This window comes from Lactuca saligna, chromosome 8 (assembly GCF_052625555.1).
Source record: "Lactuca saligna cultivar CGN05327 chromosome 8, ASM5262555v1, whole genome shotgun sequence".
Taxonomy (NCBI): Eukaryota; Viridiplantae; Streptophyta; class Magnoliopsida; order Asterales; family Asteraceae; genus Lactuca; species Lactuca saligna.
In genome coordinates, this window is record NC_136424.1 from 147,724,492 (window position 1) to 147,742,719 (window position 18,228).

General features: G+C 36.3%; 1 protein-coding gene across 1 annotated transcript; it reads left to right on the forward strand.

Annotated features, from left to right (window-relative positions):
* The first annotated feature begins 8,974 nt into the window (after nt 1–8,974).
* LOC145008141 (protein LURP-one-related 5-like) lies at nt 8,975–10,257 on the forward strand. Its single transcript, XM_078966755.1, has 2 exons — nt 8,975–9,471; nt 9,555–10,257. Exons 1-2 carry the CDS (start codon nt 9,109–9,111, stop codon nt 10,092–10,094), a joined length of 903 nt encoding a protein of 300 aa, XP_078822881.1. The 5' UTR covers nt 8,975–9,108; the 3' UTR covers nt 10,095–10,257.
* The last annotated feature ends 7,971 nt before the right edge of the window (nt 10,258–18,228 follow it).

The window sequence follows — 18,228 nt, forward strand, 5'->3', positions numbered from 1 at the left end:
ACCTGTGAAGGGTGACTTTATCATTTTTCCAAGTAAGCATGATTCGCAACTATCATCTGAATTTAGGTCAAACGACTCCAAGACTCCATCCTTTTGGAGTTGGCCTATGCGTTTCTTTCTTATATGTCCAAGACAACAATGCCATAATGATGCTTTATCCAAGTTATTATTATTAATAGAATCAATACACAATACATTATTTCCTAAGTAATCAACCACAGATACTGTTTCATACACGCCATCACAAGGTAATGCTTTAAAATAAAGAGCATTATTAAAGAAAGCATTAATAGAACCAACTTCATTATTAAATGAAAAGGTAAACCCTTGTTTATACAATGCATGAAAGGAAATAATATTTCTTGCCATTTCTGGCGAATAACAACATTTATTCAAATCTAAATTTAACCCACTACTTAGAGACAAAGTATAAACTGCAATCTTGGTGACAGGTGTAACGTTCCTATTCCCCATGATTAAGTTTATCCTTCCTTGCTCCACATTCTCACTTCTTCTTAGTCCCTGCAAGTCACAACAAATATGAATACCACAACCGGTATCAAGGACCCAAGATTTAGAATGGGGTGAGTTATTAGAAATGATAGTGTAAATACCTGCATGGTTGGGTTTAACTTTCCCATCCTTCACATCTTGCTGGTACTTTGGGCAGTTCCGCTTCCAATGTGCCTTTTCATGGCAATAGAAGCATTCAGCCTCTTTTGGGTCAGAAGAAGGAGTGATGAAACCTTTCTTGGTTCCACTTGAAGAAGATCCATCAAGGCTCCTAACCTTGGTACCCTTCGAAGAACTCTTTCTCTTCTTCCCTCGTCCTTTCCCGATTCCCAAGACAGGGGCGGAGTTGGTAGGAGTAGGAGTAACAATCGCCTTAACCTTAAGACTAATTTTTGCGGTCTTTAAGAGTCCTTGAAGTTTGCTGAGTGTGACCTCTTCCTTATTCATGTGGTATGTCATGTGGAATTGATCATAACATGAAGGTAAGGAATGCAAAATTATATCTATTGCTAGCTCCTCAGGGAAGTTCACACTTAGCTTCAGCAAACGGTCCACAAATCTTTGCATTTTCTACATGTGGCCCGTGATGGGTTCACCATCCTTCATGCGAGTTGTTATCATGGAGGAGATGATTTCATACCTCTCTTGACGAGCACTTTAATGGTATCTTTCCATCAAGTCTTGGTGCATCTCATAGGGGTAGAAATCTTCATAGGATTTTTGGAGATCAGCGGTCATAGTGGCCATCATGATGCATGCCACTTTTGTGGCATCCCTTTCATGTGCCCTAAACTCAGTGATCTTTTGAGGAGTTGCAACTGTCTCATCAATCTCCTTAAGCTCCTTACTGAGGAAATATTCTTTGTCCTCGTAGCGGGTAATCATTTGGATGTTTCTGATCCATTCATTAAAGTTGGATCCATCAAAAGTGACTTTCCCACACAAGTTCATAAGAGAAAATGAGCCATTAGGATTAGAGCCAGTGTTTGCAGACATCTAAGAAGAAGAAACGTTTAGTTTAGAAATAGGAATAATCCTTAATAGAACACCCAAATGTAGTATTAAGGCTAGGACCCAATCACAAAATATTATACTTAGAAGAGGTATGCCGTAATCTAAGTAATAACATATTTGAAAGGTAGGTGAATGACGATTCACCAATTTCCACCAAAGTCGAAATATTAAAATATTTAATTGGGTTCTTAGAAACTCCTAGATTCTTTTAAGATTCAATGAACTTTTCAAAGGCATGTTTCAATCTCGAGTGTGCCCTCCAAGTTTTGTGACTGGGATGCCGAGGATCACAAAACGAGGTGTGAAGTAACCATGCAAATTACTTGGTACCCTTAATAAATTACCCCTCAATCGATGTGCCGGTTAACCACACACGCTCCATCGATACTATGATAAATATTAAGTCACCTTTTACCTACCTTGTTAAGTCCAAGTTAGTGTGTCGGTTAACCACACACGCTCCACTAACGACTTACACAAAGTGTAAAGTGTAATTTCATGGATTAGCACCTTATTCACATTTTTCCTAAAGTAACTAAGATTGGGAATTTAATAAAACATTTAGTTACTTTATAATATTCATCATACTTTTAATGAGAATTTATAAGTCCTTATCTTACCCGTTCGGCTAACGACCCTCCACTAGTCAAGCAAGCGGTGGGTGAGAGTGGACACCCATTAAGTTTCCATTTTATAGGCAACAACCTTATACCCACCTTATAGACTAGCTTCGTGAATGAGGCGTACTAGCGGTAAGACGACTTTGATCTTATACATATATATATATATATATATATATATATATATATATATATATATATATATATATATATATATTATTATTATTATTATTATTATTAACTTATAATATTTTAAGTATAAGGGTTGAATTTTAACTTTTAAAATTCTAAGGGTTGGAACTAAAGTTTTAATATGACTTTACTTGTTCCAAAACTTGAGGGCAAGTTTTGTAAACTTTCAAAACTTTTCATTTCTTGTAACTTGAAGACTCTTCATTTTTCTAACTCTTGTGTTCTTTTAATGGTTTTTAATTCAAGTGTGACTCTTGGTTTTCCATAACTTGAGGACAAGTTATGGACTCCATTAAAACACATTATGATCAAGAATTAAACTACCACATAGGTTACAAATAATTCATATGATCATCTAAACATCATAAGATCCAGAACATGAATATGAACACTTTCATGAATAAAAAATTACACATAAAACTTTGTAATTTTGATAACAAGTTGTTGTAAATGGATTAGCAAAGACATTACACCTTCTAAAACAAGTTTTCAAATACCAAAACAGTTTAGGGTAATGTTTCTAGTCCATTTCCAGCAACTAAAGTCGAAAATATGCACTCTGTCGCTCCTACTCGTCGAGTGCATAAACCTACTCGCCGAGTAGGTTGAAGATACACATGAACTCGGCGAGTCCCCCCATGGACTCGGCGAGTGCATCTGGCAGACATCAAGTTTTTTCGACTTTTTCAACTATATTGCATCAAGTATCAAACAAGCAAGCCTAGGCTTTGATACCACTGATGAGTTTTGAGCATTCTAACACTTCCTAAGTATACATGCAACCCTAATAAACCTTGGATCTATGTTTGTCTAAGATACATGCAAATATTTATTTTTCCAAGGTTCATATCCTAACTAGCATAGCATGGGGAACATGAATCAAATAAAGCTAGTAGAAATAGTTACCTTGTAGTAGTAGTTGATTTCTTGGAGTTTTAGAGCCTAGCACCAATAGTGTGAATGCCTCAAATGGAAATCACAAATCACCACAAACTTGGAACTATGAGAGAATAGTCACTACTATCTTGAAATCGGACCTCACCTCAACAAGTGTCAACTAGTGTGATTTCAAGAACCAAAGCCTCCTTTATATAGTGTGGTGGATTAGGGTTACATCCATGTAAACCCTAATACCCATGTCTCTTCATTTCCATGAGATCATTGGGTTAAAGCTCCATGGAGTATCCATGGACTTTTCTATGCAAGCCTAGCCCATTCCAAATAAGCATTAGCCCACACTATATAAATATAAAAGCCCATATTTAATTAGTAATATCTTTGATCTCTAAATTAATCCTAGATTAATTATAGATCAATACTAATTAAATAATATGATCTTATATTAATATATTAGAACTTATAACATATTAATAAAACATAACTTGTACTATTCTCAAATATTATCCATAAATTGTTCGGGTGAAGTGCAACCCAAATAGACCATGCCGGATCGGGTCAAGTACATACCAAATATAGTTATGGACTTAGACACTATATCCATCAAAATCAGCATGCCATGGAAACGAAAGTTCAAAACATTCACGAATTTCCCAGTCTCCACATTATGGCGAACAGTTTTTCATGCCGTTGGCGATGAATTTTCATTACTTAATGGATTCAGCCTCCAAATCACTAACCTTACCCTTCATCCTTTCGAGAAAGCTTCCTAATTACCATTAAGTACTAAATATTGATGTTTTTCAGTCATGCGTGAGCAATACATGGCTATAGATCAATCTAGGTCAAAAGTGAAGAAAAACACCAATATTTCATGCAAGGTGCTCCAAAATATCAACACACTTTAGATCTAGACTATATGATACTCCAAGGACCTCAAGGATCCATAAAGTTGCCAACTATATTGGATCCTTCCACTTTAACTACATCATCATAACAAAAATAGGACAAAAACCTAGATCTAGAGACATAGAGCAACAAATGTTGAATCTTTATCATTTAAAAAGGTCCAAAATATAAGTTTGGAGATGATGACGAGGCTTGCAAGCTAGATCCACTATCCATGTATGATTCATTCTTCTCTAATACACCAAAATACCAAAAATGCTCAAGATCTTCAACAATAGAGGCTAGGGCTACAAAGAGAGTGAGAGGGAGGTGAGAAGGCTGAGGGTGTGAAAATGCTAGCCATCATATCCATTGAATATGGGCACAAAAATCAGAACTAGGGTTTTGCATAAAATAGACACCACGTTGTGGCCAATATAATGCCACCCGTGGTACTCATCAAGGATGGACGCCCCAAAAACGCACCTCTGTGTCGTAGTGATGCCTCCACCACATCGTGGCCAACCAAAAATCCCATAATGCTTTTAAAATTCATACCTCAAATATCTGGATATTACAACTCTCCCCCACCTGTATCAGAATTTGTAATTGAAGTCCGCAGCCACAAAACAACTCTGGGTACTACTCCTTCATATCCACCTCAGGTTCCTAATTCCACCCAGAACCCTTCTAATGTTGCTATTACACTTTCACTAAGCCCACCACCTTGTTGTGCAGGGTCTTCGTCTTCTTGTAGACAATCACAATTGGTCTCGATACATTGTTTAGGCGCTCATCCACCTGAGCATCCATAGGCACCACTATATAATCATCTGCCAAACATTTCCGCAGTTGAGAGACATGAAAAGTGTTGTGAATCTAGCTAAGCTCATCAGACAAATCCAACCGATATGTCACCTTGACCACTCAAGCAATAATCATGACGGGACCAATAGAGCTACAACCCAACTTTCCCCGCTTCATGAACTAGATGACTCTTTTCCAAGGTGACACCTTCAGAAGCACAAAATTTATGACCTGAAACTCAAGGTCGAGGTCTGATCACTGTCGGTCAGTATAGTTTTTCTGGCGACTCTGCACTCTGCGCAACCAATTGTGCACCTTGTGTATCAAATTGGTAGTCTTGGGTACAACCTCAGTACTCCCTATAACCTAATGTCTAACCTCGCCCCAACAAACTACGGTTCAACACTTCCTCTTGTACAACATCTCGAAGGGTGGTCGATCAGTAATGGCATGCTAACTGTTGTTGTAGGAGAACTCGTCTAAAGGAAGGTAAGTAACCCAACTCCTATCAAAATCCAACTTACACACCCTGAGAATATCCTCGAGCATCTGAATAGTGCACTCACTTTGCCCATCAGTTTGGGGGTAGTATGATGTGCTAAGATGGAACACAGTACCACATTCCTCATGAAACTTCCTCCAAAATATGGAGGTGAAAAGGACATCGTAGTCAGAGACCATAGAAACTGGAACCCCGTGATGAACAACTACCTCCTTGTTTTAGATGTCAGCCAAATTCTTGGGAAAAATGCTCCTAATTATAATAATGACATAAGCACTTTTGGTCAATCTATAAACAATGACCCATATGCAGTCCACTTCACACGTCGTCCTTGGCAATTTAGTAATAAAATCTATGGTAATATCCTCCCAATTCCACATGGGGATGGGTAATGGCTGGATCTTTCCATAAGATCTCTCATGTTTGGCCTTGACTTTCCTTCAAGTCAGGAACCATTCCACATACCATGCTATCTCCCTCTTCATACAGTATCACCAATAACTCAACCTCAGGTCTCGGTACATCTTTGTGGCCCCCGGATGAATCGAAAACTTCAATTTATAAGCTTCTTCTAATAATGTATGCCTAAAGCCCCACCAACAATTAGGACCCAAACCCTACCGCATTGAGTCAGTAGTCCCCGACTATCCCTGAAGAAATGTGAAATATGACCCCCGATCAGGAGATGCTCGCACCTCCTTAGCTATCAACTAAAATGCCCTACTCTTCAACATCAGAGCCTCCGCCTTTCCATAGCGACCATCGGTAATCCTCAATGTAGCTGGTGCAGGCACCACCACTGCTCATCCCGTCAGTCTTAGGCAATCAACCTTTTTATGCCCCCTCTGATTGTAGTGGAACCATATAAGTGCTCAACAAGTACAGTCTCTACTGAAATGGACTGCATGGCCGCATCTGAAACAACCCCCTCCCTTCTCACGACAACTCCCCTCATGATACTTCCCACACTTGGCACAACGGCCCCGACCCTACAAGGTATAAATGTTAGTATATATGTTTTCATATGTATGCATTTGCATTGGTAAGCCCGTGCCACACCTATTAGTCTAGGCCCATTTTGTGTATGTGTGAATGTATATGTTCATTGTAATATCTCGTTGGTGAATCAAGGAACATTATTCCATAATATGGTATCAGTGCACAAACTGGACTCATCCGGACCTCCTGTCATGGACCCCATGCTATATCGCAGTCTGGATGGTGATCTTAGTACTTAACGTTCGCTAGACCTGATATTACTTTTGCTGTTCAACAAATCTCTCTATACATGCATGACCCCAAAGAGCAGCACTTTCGTGCTCGTAAACTCATTTTGCGGTATATCTGCGACACCATTGATCGCAGCCTTTTTAATCATGTATCCCCCATTGCCAATCTCGTTGCCTACTCAGATACGGTTTGGGGAGGTTGTCCGGCGTCACACAGATCTACATCTGGACATTATGTCTTTCTAGGAGACAACCTCATCTCATTGTCTTCCAAACGAAAAAGAGTTGTCTCACGATCCAGTGCAGAAGTCGAGTATAGAGGGGTTGCAAATGTTGTTGCTGAAACCAGTTGGATCTGCAATCTTCTTTGCGAACTGTGTTGCCTTACAAACAGAGCAACCATTGTCTACTGTGATAATATAAGTGTTGTATACATGTCAGCAAACCCTGTTCAACATCAGTGAACAAGACACATAGATATTGACATTGATTTCATTCGAGATCAGGTTGCCAAAGGACAAATCCGCGTCCTTCATGTTCCCTCATCTGCTAATACGCCGACATCTTTATGAAAGAGCTAGTGTATATTTATCGGTATGTATGCATTTGCATTGCTAAGCCCATGCCACACCTATTAGTCTAGGCCTATTTCGTGTATGTGTGATTGTATATATTCCTTGTAATATTTCGTTGGTGAATCAAGGAACATTATTCCACAGTAATAAAATGATAATATTCATTTAAATAATCCGTTGGGTGGCAAGTGAGATTTATTTTTACTAAAGTATAAATATATAGACAGATGGTCGTTTAGGAAGTGGTGGTCAGAATATAACAAAAATGTTATCATTTAAAAAAAAATACTTCATAATCAAGCAAGTAATCTCCCAAAATTTGAACTCTCATATAGAATATTTTTGATAATATACAACATAGTTTTGAATAGTTTCATAAAATACTTTACACTCGTTACAGATATATAAATTATAACTTAGTCGTTTCAGTATTGGATTTCGTTAGCATTTTTAAATAAGACTTATATTGCTGAATCATTTAACTGTTATTTAAATCAGCTATATAATAAGGAACTATATTAGGCTCATTTTCCCAATTACAACACACACACATCCTCAAATAAAGAAACATCTACGAAACTTATTGGTTGAGAACGAACCAATTTATACACCACTAATTAATAATAAATAATTCAATTTACAAACAACAGATTTGAAGTTGAAGGCGTAACTACTTTCTAATTCTGTTCATATCTTCCACACCACTTCCCAACCATTACATTCTCTCTCTCTCTCTAAAACCATTGATTATTTTAACCTGATGCTCCAAATACGCTCTTACATTCTCATAATACTTACTAATTTACATGAAAATGGCTATTGTATTATCCGTTTTTGATTTGCGAGTCTCGTTAAATTCATTTGTAATTGTATAATCAAAATATTGAAATAGTAAAAGAAAATAATATTAATTACTTAGATTCACATATGAATTTAGTCAGATTAATTTTCTTAGATTCACATATGAATTTAGGCAGATTACATGTGAATGTCAACATCTTTTCGACTTCATATGTAAATTCGACATATCTAAATTAAAGATCGTTTATATAGACAATTTTCATTCATATTCATTATTGACATGTGAAAAGCAGTCATGTAGAGCAATAAATTGATAGATAATATACGATGCTTGTACATGATGACAATTTACATTGAATGTTAATGATCAAAAAACATATGCTTATGACTTGTACATAATGATAATTCACATTGAATATTAACTATTGAAAAAATATATGTTAACGACTAATTAGCGAATGAAGAATGATTAATAACTATTGAAAAAAAATGAGTACAATCATTCACATACGGATTAACTTTTATAAAAAAAAAAAAAAAAAATGCTACACTTCATATTCACATTTGACAATGTGACTTGAACTAATATTTTGAAGAAAAAATAGTTATATATATATATATATATATATATATATATATATATATATATATATATATATATATATATATATATATATATATATATATATATATATATATATTGATACAAAAATGTCTATTAATAATGGTTAAAAAATTATGAATTTTAATTTTTTTTTTCCAGTTAAAAGAAACTGAAAAAGGATGAGTTTTTATGTATATAATTGGTATATATGTAAAAATTTAAAAGGATAAATATAAAGATAACATTGGTTTCTTAGTTCTTTTTTTTTAATTATATAGTACTTTTGTAAATCATGTATTCAACTTTTGTCTATATATAGTACTTTTGTAAATTAACATTGTTGATATACGAAAAATAGGATCTATAAGCTCCAAATTGGCCGCTTAGACTCGCATCGAATTCATCTCCCAGAAATATTTAAACTATAATCACTAGATTGCCAGTTGCGAATTCAAGAAAGAGAGAAATGTCTAGAATTCATCCATCTTTGGAAAACAAAAGCGGATTAAATCGCCTAACAAGCGATGATCATGATCATCTGGACCCGATTCCAGTTCCAGTTTCAAGTCCAAAACACACGACTCTTACTGTATGGAAACGATCAAGCATGAGCTTCCATGGCACTGATGGGTTCACTGTGTATGATCGCAATGGAAAGCTGGCTTTCCGCGTTGACAACTACTCCAGGAACAGCCATGTTCGAAGCCGCTGGTCTTGCTCTTCTGTTAACACTAACGGTGGCGCCGGATGTGGTGGTGGTGGTAGCGGTGGTGGTGCTCTTGTCCTCATGGACGGATCCGGCAATCCTTTAATTACCCTCAAACCACAGGTACGTATATCTTCTTAATCATGTATGAATATGCTGAGATATATTGATTACATATTATCAGATTTATATTTATAGAAATTCAGATTTTCAGTATTCAAAACCAGTGGAATGGATGTATATATAGAGAAGATGATAACATATCATCAAAGAGCAACAGAAGAATCTTCATGATGAGGAGACCATCGTCGTCTATGATGGCTTTAGGAAGAACAAAACACGAGCAAGATGAATGCGAGGCTGAAGTCTTCTTCACAGGCACGACAACCGAGCACCAAAACCATCATCATGCAGAATCGGAAACCGGTGGCGGCGGTGGTTGTGATTCAAGAAAACTATTACGCAAACCTGATTTCAGAATAGAAGGTTCGTTTTGGAATCGTAATTGCAAGATCAAGAGCACCGGTAGCGGAGAAGTGGCGGCAAAGATTATGAGGAAGAGAACAGCTCCGGGAGCGGCGATGATGAGTGGTGGCAGTAGCAGCACTGGTAGTACGATAATGTTGAGTGAAGAGGTATTTACCCTGGTGGTGAAGCCAGGTTTCGACCCTCAACTCATCATGGCTTTTGTTGTTGTTCTTGATCGGATATGTTTCAAGCCTTTTTTCACTCATCTCATGTGTTAATTAATTTGTCATGTGTTTGCTTCAAGATGTACAACTTGTTATTCATCCCTTTGTTTGAAACAGGATTCCATTCATCAACAATAGCACTTTAAATGTAAGGTGGATGGTAGCTTGTTGCAAATCTATTCATTAATTACTGTCTATGATGCATCGGTTGAAGGAATCAATCTTGTTATGATGGATGATCCAAATTAAACATGGATTCTGAAAAGAAAATGCTTGAGGAATTTACAAAGACCGTTTAAAGATTGTATTTTCATTTCAACGACTTACATAAAAGTATATGAACACTGTTAAAAGTGTTCGAGCCGATGACATATACCTTTTACCAAGATGACATGCAATTTGAGAAAATTGTTTATTCTAGCAAATATGTTATCACATTTATTTTGTGGGCATGTCATCTTTAAAGAGGTGGATCTACTTGTTGGCATTGAAACCCCTCATATTTTACCATCTATAAATTCGTCAAAATCTGTCACAAACCGTCGAAATCTGTCACGTATCCTCCGTTGGAAATCTATACAAAGTTCTAATAAGTGTAAATTGAGTGTAAATATATCGGTTTTATCTTTTAGTGATGGATTTTACAATGAAGACTATCGTTCAATTTTTTTTTAATAAGGCAACCCCTTGATATATTATATATTTATTTGTGTCTGCTGCTAAACCTTATATCGAAAATCTCATGATCTATTTTGGACACATTGAGTGAAAAAAGTCTTTAAAATTGGTTGAAATGTGATAACAATTCTGTCGCAAAACCGTGATAATTAAACTGAACGGAGTGTCGCTGTCACGATGGAGCTTTTAAGTTTTGCAATGGAAGACATCGTCGCTAATCCCATAATCCTGTAAATTTTGTTTCCCACCCACTACGATGCCAACCAAATAGCAACAGGGGTTTCATATGTTAATAAATATTTAGCAACAAAAAGAATTTAGCGAAGAATTAGTGAAAGATTAGCAATGGTTGGACGGTTTATTCGTTTAGCGATAAAATGCAGTTAACTTATTTGTTTTCTTAAACAATTTTTTTTAAATTATACAATCAACACGATGATTTGGATGTTAAGAGACATTATCGATCATGGAACTAGATATAGTATAAATAATTAACTAAACTCACAACATTCAAAGATTACATCTTTTAAGCAGTGTTGTAAACTCGGCCTACTTAGCCGATTACTCACAACCACCTATATGTTGAGGTCATTTTCTAAGAATCAGGCAAAAACCTCGGAATCGGTACTCGGGATCAACTCAGAGAAAATCAGTCTAACTCGGTCAACTCAGAAAACTCGGCCAAACTTGGAAATTTTGATATTTTTTGTAATAAAAAACTGTAATTGTTATTGGTATTCATCTATTTTGTTATAAGTTTTAATAAATTTATGATATTTATTATATATAAAAATTTCTAAAACTTATTTCTTTAGAATTCACTCAATCTGAGTATTCCATGTCTAGACCGAGTACTAACTACTCGCTACTAGAATGACCGTGGAGGCCTAATGACTTTGGTAACACTACTCTTAAGCACACCCTACAAATGTTATGGCATCCTCTCTCTCTCTCTCTCTCTCTCTCTCTCTCTCTCTCTCTCTCTCTCTCTCTCTCTCTCTCTCTCTCTCTCTCTCTCTCTCTCTCTCTCTCTCTCTCAAACCCATATCTCTAATTACATCTTCTAAGTTTTCTCTTGTCATCCACCATGAAGAACTTCACATCCCAATATTATTGGCCTCACCGTTCAAAATTGATGACGAGACTCTGAAATCCGAATAAGCAAGTAGTCATGAATAAGAAAACTCAATGAGACATCGTAGTGAGAAGCAACGACAATGAAATCTGTAAACTCAAATGTTTGGTGGTCGATAAGTGTTGATGTGCTCTAGGCTATGAACCAAGGTAGAAAAATCTCCAATGGGAATAATCAGCCTCAACTATCGAAAGTAATCTAAAAAAATATGGCATTTTAGTGAAAACCCATAAAAAATACCCACTTTAGAATCAAGCACTCCGAATCACTTTTATGCACCTCAGACAATTAAGAGCTCCTGTCAATATCACATTAGTCTTCAAAATGAATCATGAAAAACATCTAGTAATGCCATAATCACCTAAAAGCATTATGTGAGGAATCAAAAACTTGATTCTCAGCCAAACTCATTCAAGGAGAACTAAACTTGGGTCAATCAAAGCACGTAGTCATCACATGAAATAAATTCTGAAATATGCTCACCGAGACACAAAAAGTACACAACTTCAATAAATCTATTTCAAGCTTAACAAAAAAAAAATCAAGATTTGAGAAATAACAATCTTCTTTTGAGTGACCCTATCAAAATCTTCCCCTTTTTGTAATTGAAATATGATTATAAAATCTTGAAATGGTCATGAGAATATGTTGGAATCATATATGTCAAAGTAAAATCCCCTTGATATGAGAATAAACGTGAAGCACCAAATCTGAAAAATTCGAAAAATATGACATTTAACAATTTTTGAGTTATCAGAAAACCTTTGACTTGCATCTAAATCAAGAAATAGTTTGCTCACTTGAAATATTCTTGCAAAAATATTAGATATGATCATCTAAAACATCAACTCAGCCAACTCAGAAAACTCAGAAAAATCGGAAAAACTCAAGATTTTTGATATTTCTGTAATAAAAAACTATAATTGTTATTAGTAATCATCTGTTGTGTTATAAGTTTAATTAACTTATGATATTTGTTATATATATATATATATATATATATATATATATATATATATATATATATATATATATATATATATTGAAACGTCCCAAAATACGATCCAAATTTTTTTGTTAAAATAATACTAAAACCATAACATCGAATGCCATAAAATAAAAATCATACGTCACTATCTCAAAACCATCATAAAGTGTCGTGATAAAAACTGTATCAAACCATGTCAAGTCATATTTAAGAAAAACTAAACCAACTCCCGGGATAAAACTGAAGCCGTGGTGTGTGCGATGCCATCATCCCGGGCTCTTCCCTTTACTTGCGGAAGTACCTGAAACCAAAACTGAAACTGTAAGCACGAGCTCTTCCCTTTACTCACTGAGTCCACCTGCAACTTAGTGGTTCCACTCGGCATAACCCAAAAGGGGAAAATCGGGGACTCGTGGCTCGACTCGCCAAGTCTGAAGAACAACTCGCCGAGTTGCTTCCATGCAAACACTATACAGTCGATTCTGATCAATTTCATTGCATTCAACTTATAGATCTCGGTTCCTAAGGCTTGTTTCACACGTAAAGTTTCCAACTTTACGTGTGTATATGCATCAATGAAGGTTTAAAGGCTCTAAAGGGACCAAAAGTGTAGATCTAGGGCTTTTTATGCAAGAATGGTCCCATAAAGGCAGTAGATCTGAGCTTCTAGAGCTCAGACATGGGTAGATCAGATGGCTATTCATCACCACATGTTCTCCATACTAATGCCAAGCCAAAAATGGCAAAACAAGCCAAATAAGAGATCTAATTGAAGAAGGACAAAGGTTTGAGCTTGATACCTCAAAGAAGACTGTAATGTAACAAGGAAATCGAATCTACTTTGCTCCCCCTTGATTCCTCCTCTTCTCTTCTCTTCTTCTAGCTTTAAATGCACCAACAACTTGCACAATATGAGAAATCACACCACAAATGATAAGGAACGGCTAGGGTTTTAGTATGGAACTCTCTATGGGTGAGGGAGGCTGATTAGTGAACAAAAAGTTGTTTAAATAAGGTGCAAACCCTTAGCTTTAGGGTTTCATCCAGACTGGCGGATTCGCCGAGACCAAGCATATGGACTCGCCGAGTCGCCGGCTCCAAACACGTGCTTATCCCGTCTCTACTTGACGAGCCGGGCAACTGACTCATCGAGTCCCTCTTGAAAACTTGAAAAATTAGATATTTAAATACCTACCAGAATTGGGGCGTTACATATATATATATATATATATATATATATATATATATATATATATATATATATATATATATATATATATATATATATATATATATATATATTTCCAAAATTTATTTCTTTAAAATTCACTCAATCCGAGTACTCCCCGTTTAGACCAAGTACTCGCTATTCGCTACGTGAACAATCTCAGAGGCCTAGTGACTTTTGTAACTCTGCTTTCAAGAAAACCCTACAAATGTTATGATAGTCACTCTATATAGGAGTGTACACAAGACTCTCTCTCTCTCTTTCTCTCTCTCTCTCTCTCTCTCTCTCTCTTTCTCTTACGTGAACCGACAAGCTTAGCATGGAGAGCCCCTTGACGCCATGTAACACGCACAAAATTCATGAAAATTTTAAACTTTTAAAATAAACTCAAAATCATCATTGTTTACAAATTTTATTTCAAAAAAAAGTTTCAAATCAGAGAAATCCAAAAATCGTAAAACAAAACATGAGGATGTGCACGATCACGACTTCACGTTCCCACGATCCTCTGAAGTATCTGAAACATAATCCAAAACTGTAAGCCCAAAGCTTAGTAAATCCTCCAAAATACCAATACATAGCAAATAACACAAATATCATAACAGTATGCAATGGGTCCACATCTCTACAGATCGAATTACCCCAGAGCCCACAACATAAGTCTGGCTTGCCCTACGGGCCACAACTTAAGTCTGGATTACTCCCCGACCTAAGTAAGGCATGCTATTCCTGGCCCTTACCTTGTATTTGGAATGCTCATAAGTCCTTAGTATGAGTCTGGCATACACTCCCTGGCCCTCAGCTCATATTTGGCATACTCCAAGGTTTGTTGCCTACAACACAAAGCAGTACTACCTCAGCCCATCCACACAATATGTTGACATATAACATATAATATCATAAACAGATAAACAGGTAATTCACATGTAGTCCTACAGATCTACCGAACTAGCATATCAAGACTACCATGCATAACTATATCATACTCAAGATATCAGCAGCATCAGGTTATCAAACCAATGAGTCGGCCATGGTTCCTTTGACCCGAAAGTATAGTGAGGAAGACTCACCTCACAATGTCGAGCTGAACTGAAACCTCCGACTGCCGACTCACTGAAATCTCGAACTATCACAATAACAAACACCTAATAAACAATTGAAATACCACTCTTGACTAAGGGCCCCAGACATAAGGTAATTATCAATTACCTTTTCTCTAATTGGGCCAGGCCCAAGTCTAAAAATTTACATCCAAAAGGCCCAACTATTTCAAGGCCCATTATTGGACCAACTTTCCAAATTGGGCCCAATCCCCTTGTTGGGCCTCACCCAAAGATCCGGTCCTCTTATTAACCCAAAACACATTTGTCCAGATGGTCCAATAAGGCCCAAGCATCAAATCCTACCAAACGACCAAATACCTGAAGCGTAAAGTAGCAAAACCCATCAGGCTAAGTACTCGGAGCATACTCAGTTGTATGCTCAGCGTACCCATCTTGACCAGAAAGATGACACAGACCACCTACTCCTGATGTACGCCTTGGTATGCCCAGCATACACTGTGGCCATGAAAATCTCCATTAAGTTCCTAATATCTAACATTCAGACGTCCTAAGCCAGATCTACACCAAAAAAGGTGTCCCAAACCATAACGTTTCCAACTTTATGGTTATGCATGTCCAGTAAATACCTAAACTCAAAACCCTTGCTTATCTTAACCATTTAAGACCTTTATAACATGCATGAAACCACTAAATGGGCCAAGATAGCATTTTATGACATAAAATACCCTAAATCTCCTGAAAGGACGGACCCTTTGGTCCTATAGTAGCTCAACTCATCAAGACCAAGAAAAGGGGACTTAAGCTCACATAAAACTTTTAATGCAAGATCTAAGGGAAAATACAAGTAAAGGTAAAAGCTTTTTTACCTTCTGCAGCTTCCCAAAGCGATGAAGATCTGAGATCCAAAGCTTGAATCCACACCAAGGCTCTTCAAGGAATCTCTTCTTCTTCTTCTTCTTCTCAACAAAAAGGACCCTCACACACACTCAAACTCACACACACAAGGCTAGGGTCTTGGAAAACGTCTCAAAGATATGGAGGCTGAAAATGTTGGGAGAAATGAGTTATAAGGACACTTATATACCACCCAAACCCTAAAAATTAGGTAAGTTTGAAGACTGTTGCAACACCACATCACTCCTAAACACATGTTGGTCACATCTCGAATGAATATAATTGATCAGCCTATATTGATCCTAGCTATGATTACATAACTGTCCAGGTTTGACCGCAGTGTTCAACCTTTAAATACTTCTGTTCTTGCTCTTCTTGTGATACTTGTTCTAGTATGTATATATTTATAAGCAAGTAGGTATATTTTTATAACGTATTGTTATATTCTTAAAATATATCATTATCTAGAGAACTTAATGATGGGTTTTAGCCATAAGAACTTTCCTATGTGCGCATGCAAAACCCTAATGCTTGGATCTAGGCTTTCTAATCAAACATGCTTTGAATCCAAGACTTCTAATGACTATTTAGGTGTAATAACAATATTGAAACAGATCTAGAATCATACCTTTGAATTCCTTGTTGATCTTGTTGTCTTGGAGCTTCTAGAGTCACAATTGTCACTCCTCTAATGGCTTACAAACACCAAATAGCAAGAAGGATGATTTGGGAGAGAGGAGAGGGGAGGAATTCGGCCAGAGTCTCTCTACTTTAGATGGGATGTCCAATTCCCTCAGTCATAGGGTCTATTTATACTTGTAGACTCCTTAAGGGTTACAGCTTAAACCCTAATTGGATAACTTAGACTTTAAGTTAATCCATATCCTTTCCTTGATAACCCTATGGACGATTTTGGCTTATAATAGCCTTAGAAATCGTCCAATCCTTTATCAATAAGGATTTACAGTCTAAAGTTTAACTATCAAGCAATTGACAGTTTATACCCTCTTATTTAACTAATCTCTTTAAGTCACCAAATTAATTCCAATTAATTCTATGACTTATATTAATATATTATTCTTTATATTATTCTCATAATATACTAATAATATTTACTCTCTCTTAATAAATCATCCTATCATGTTGCTATGGTGAAGGCAACCCAAAAGGACCATGCACAATCGGGTCAAATACTTGCCTAATATAGTTGCAGCCTTAGACACTATTCCAACAGTCTCCCACTTGGATAAGTCTAGTAACTATATGCGCAGGTACAATCCGATTTGCAATCGTAGCTCTCAAAGACGCTGTCAAACACTGATCTAATCAATCTTGTCCTTTAGATAAGGGATCGTACAGTCCTCTGTTAGAAATCATGATGACAATACTATGGAATAGTTAGTCTAGCATTTGGTTTCTCGATCTCCGATTTATTTGACATAGAACTTAATCGAACACATCAATTCAGTTCTGACCGGGCCCAGCACATAAGTCAAATCAAATCATCGAGCGGCCGAGATATCACTTTTTCCTTCTTAGGATAAAAGTTACAGATAAACTTCGACTTATATGCATTTACTTATTCATTAACCAACTACACACAACAATGTGTTTTATAACATCGAGTTACCAATGCGTTTTCGCATTATCAATGTACAATCAATTAACCAATAACAAACCATATATCTAGGTTTTAAGACTATATGATATTATCGTCTTGCGATCACCCTTTTATATCATATTCCATAAGGTGATTCCAGCAAGCGCGAGTTTATTCCAATGCTCAAACCTAGTTCATAAGAACTCACGAACGTTGTAGCAATCTTTTGCTATATCTAACACCATTTAGACACTCTACATACCTATTCATGACAATCTTCATTCATATCTACTTCCGACATATGAACGATTGTGGACTATTTGAACAATTTGATTATTCTTAATAAACTCAATTCATATCTTCATTCATACTTCCGACATATGAACGATTGTGGACTATTCATGACAATCTTCATTCATATCTTCATTCATGACAATCTTCATTCATTGATTATTTGAACAATCTTCTGGAAGTCAAAACATGCAAAGTGAAACAATAGTTAAACAATTAACATGTGACAGTAACATTACTTATAAATAAAACTCCTTTATTTAATCATCAAATGTTAATTACATTAATCTATTATATGTTTCTAATACTA

What these genes read in the sequence shown, in the direction of transcription:
- LOC145008141 (XM_078966755.1), top strand. Translation starts at nt 9,109, where the DNA reads ATGTCTAGAATTCATCCATCTTTGGAAAACAAAAGCGGATTAAATCGC. An exon ending in TAATTACCCTCAAACCACAG is followed by an intron (nt 9,472 to 9,554) that starts GTACGTATATCT and finishes ATAGAAATTCAG; the next exon opens with ATTTTCAGTATTCAAAACCA.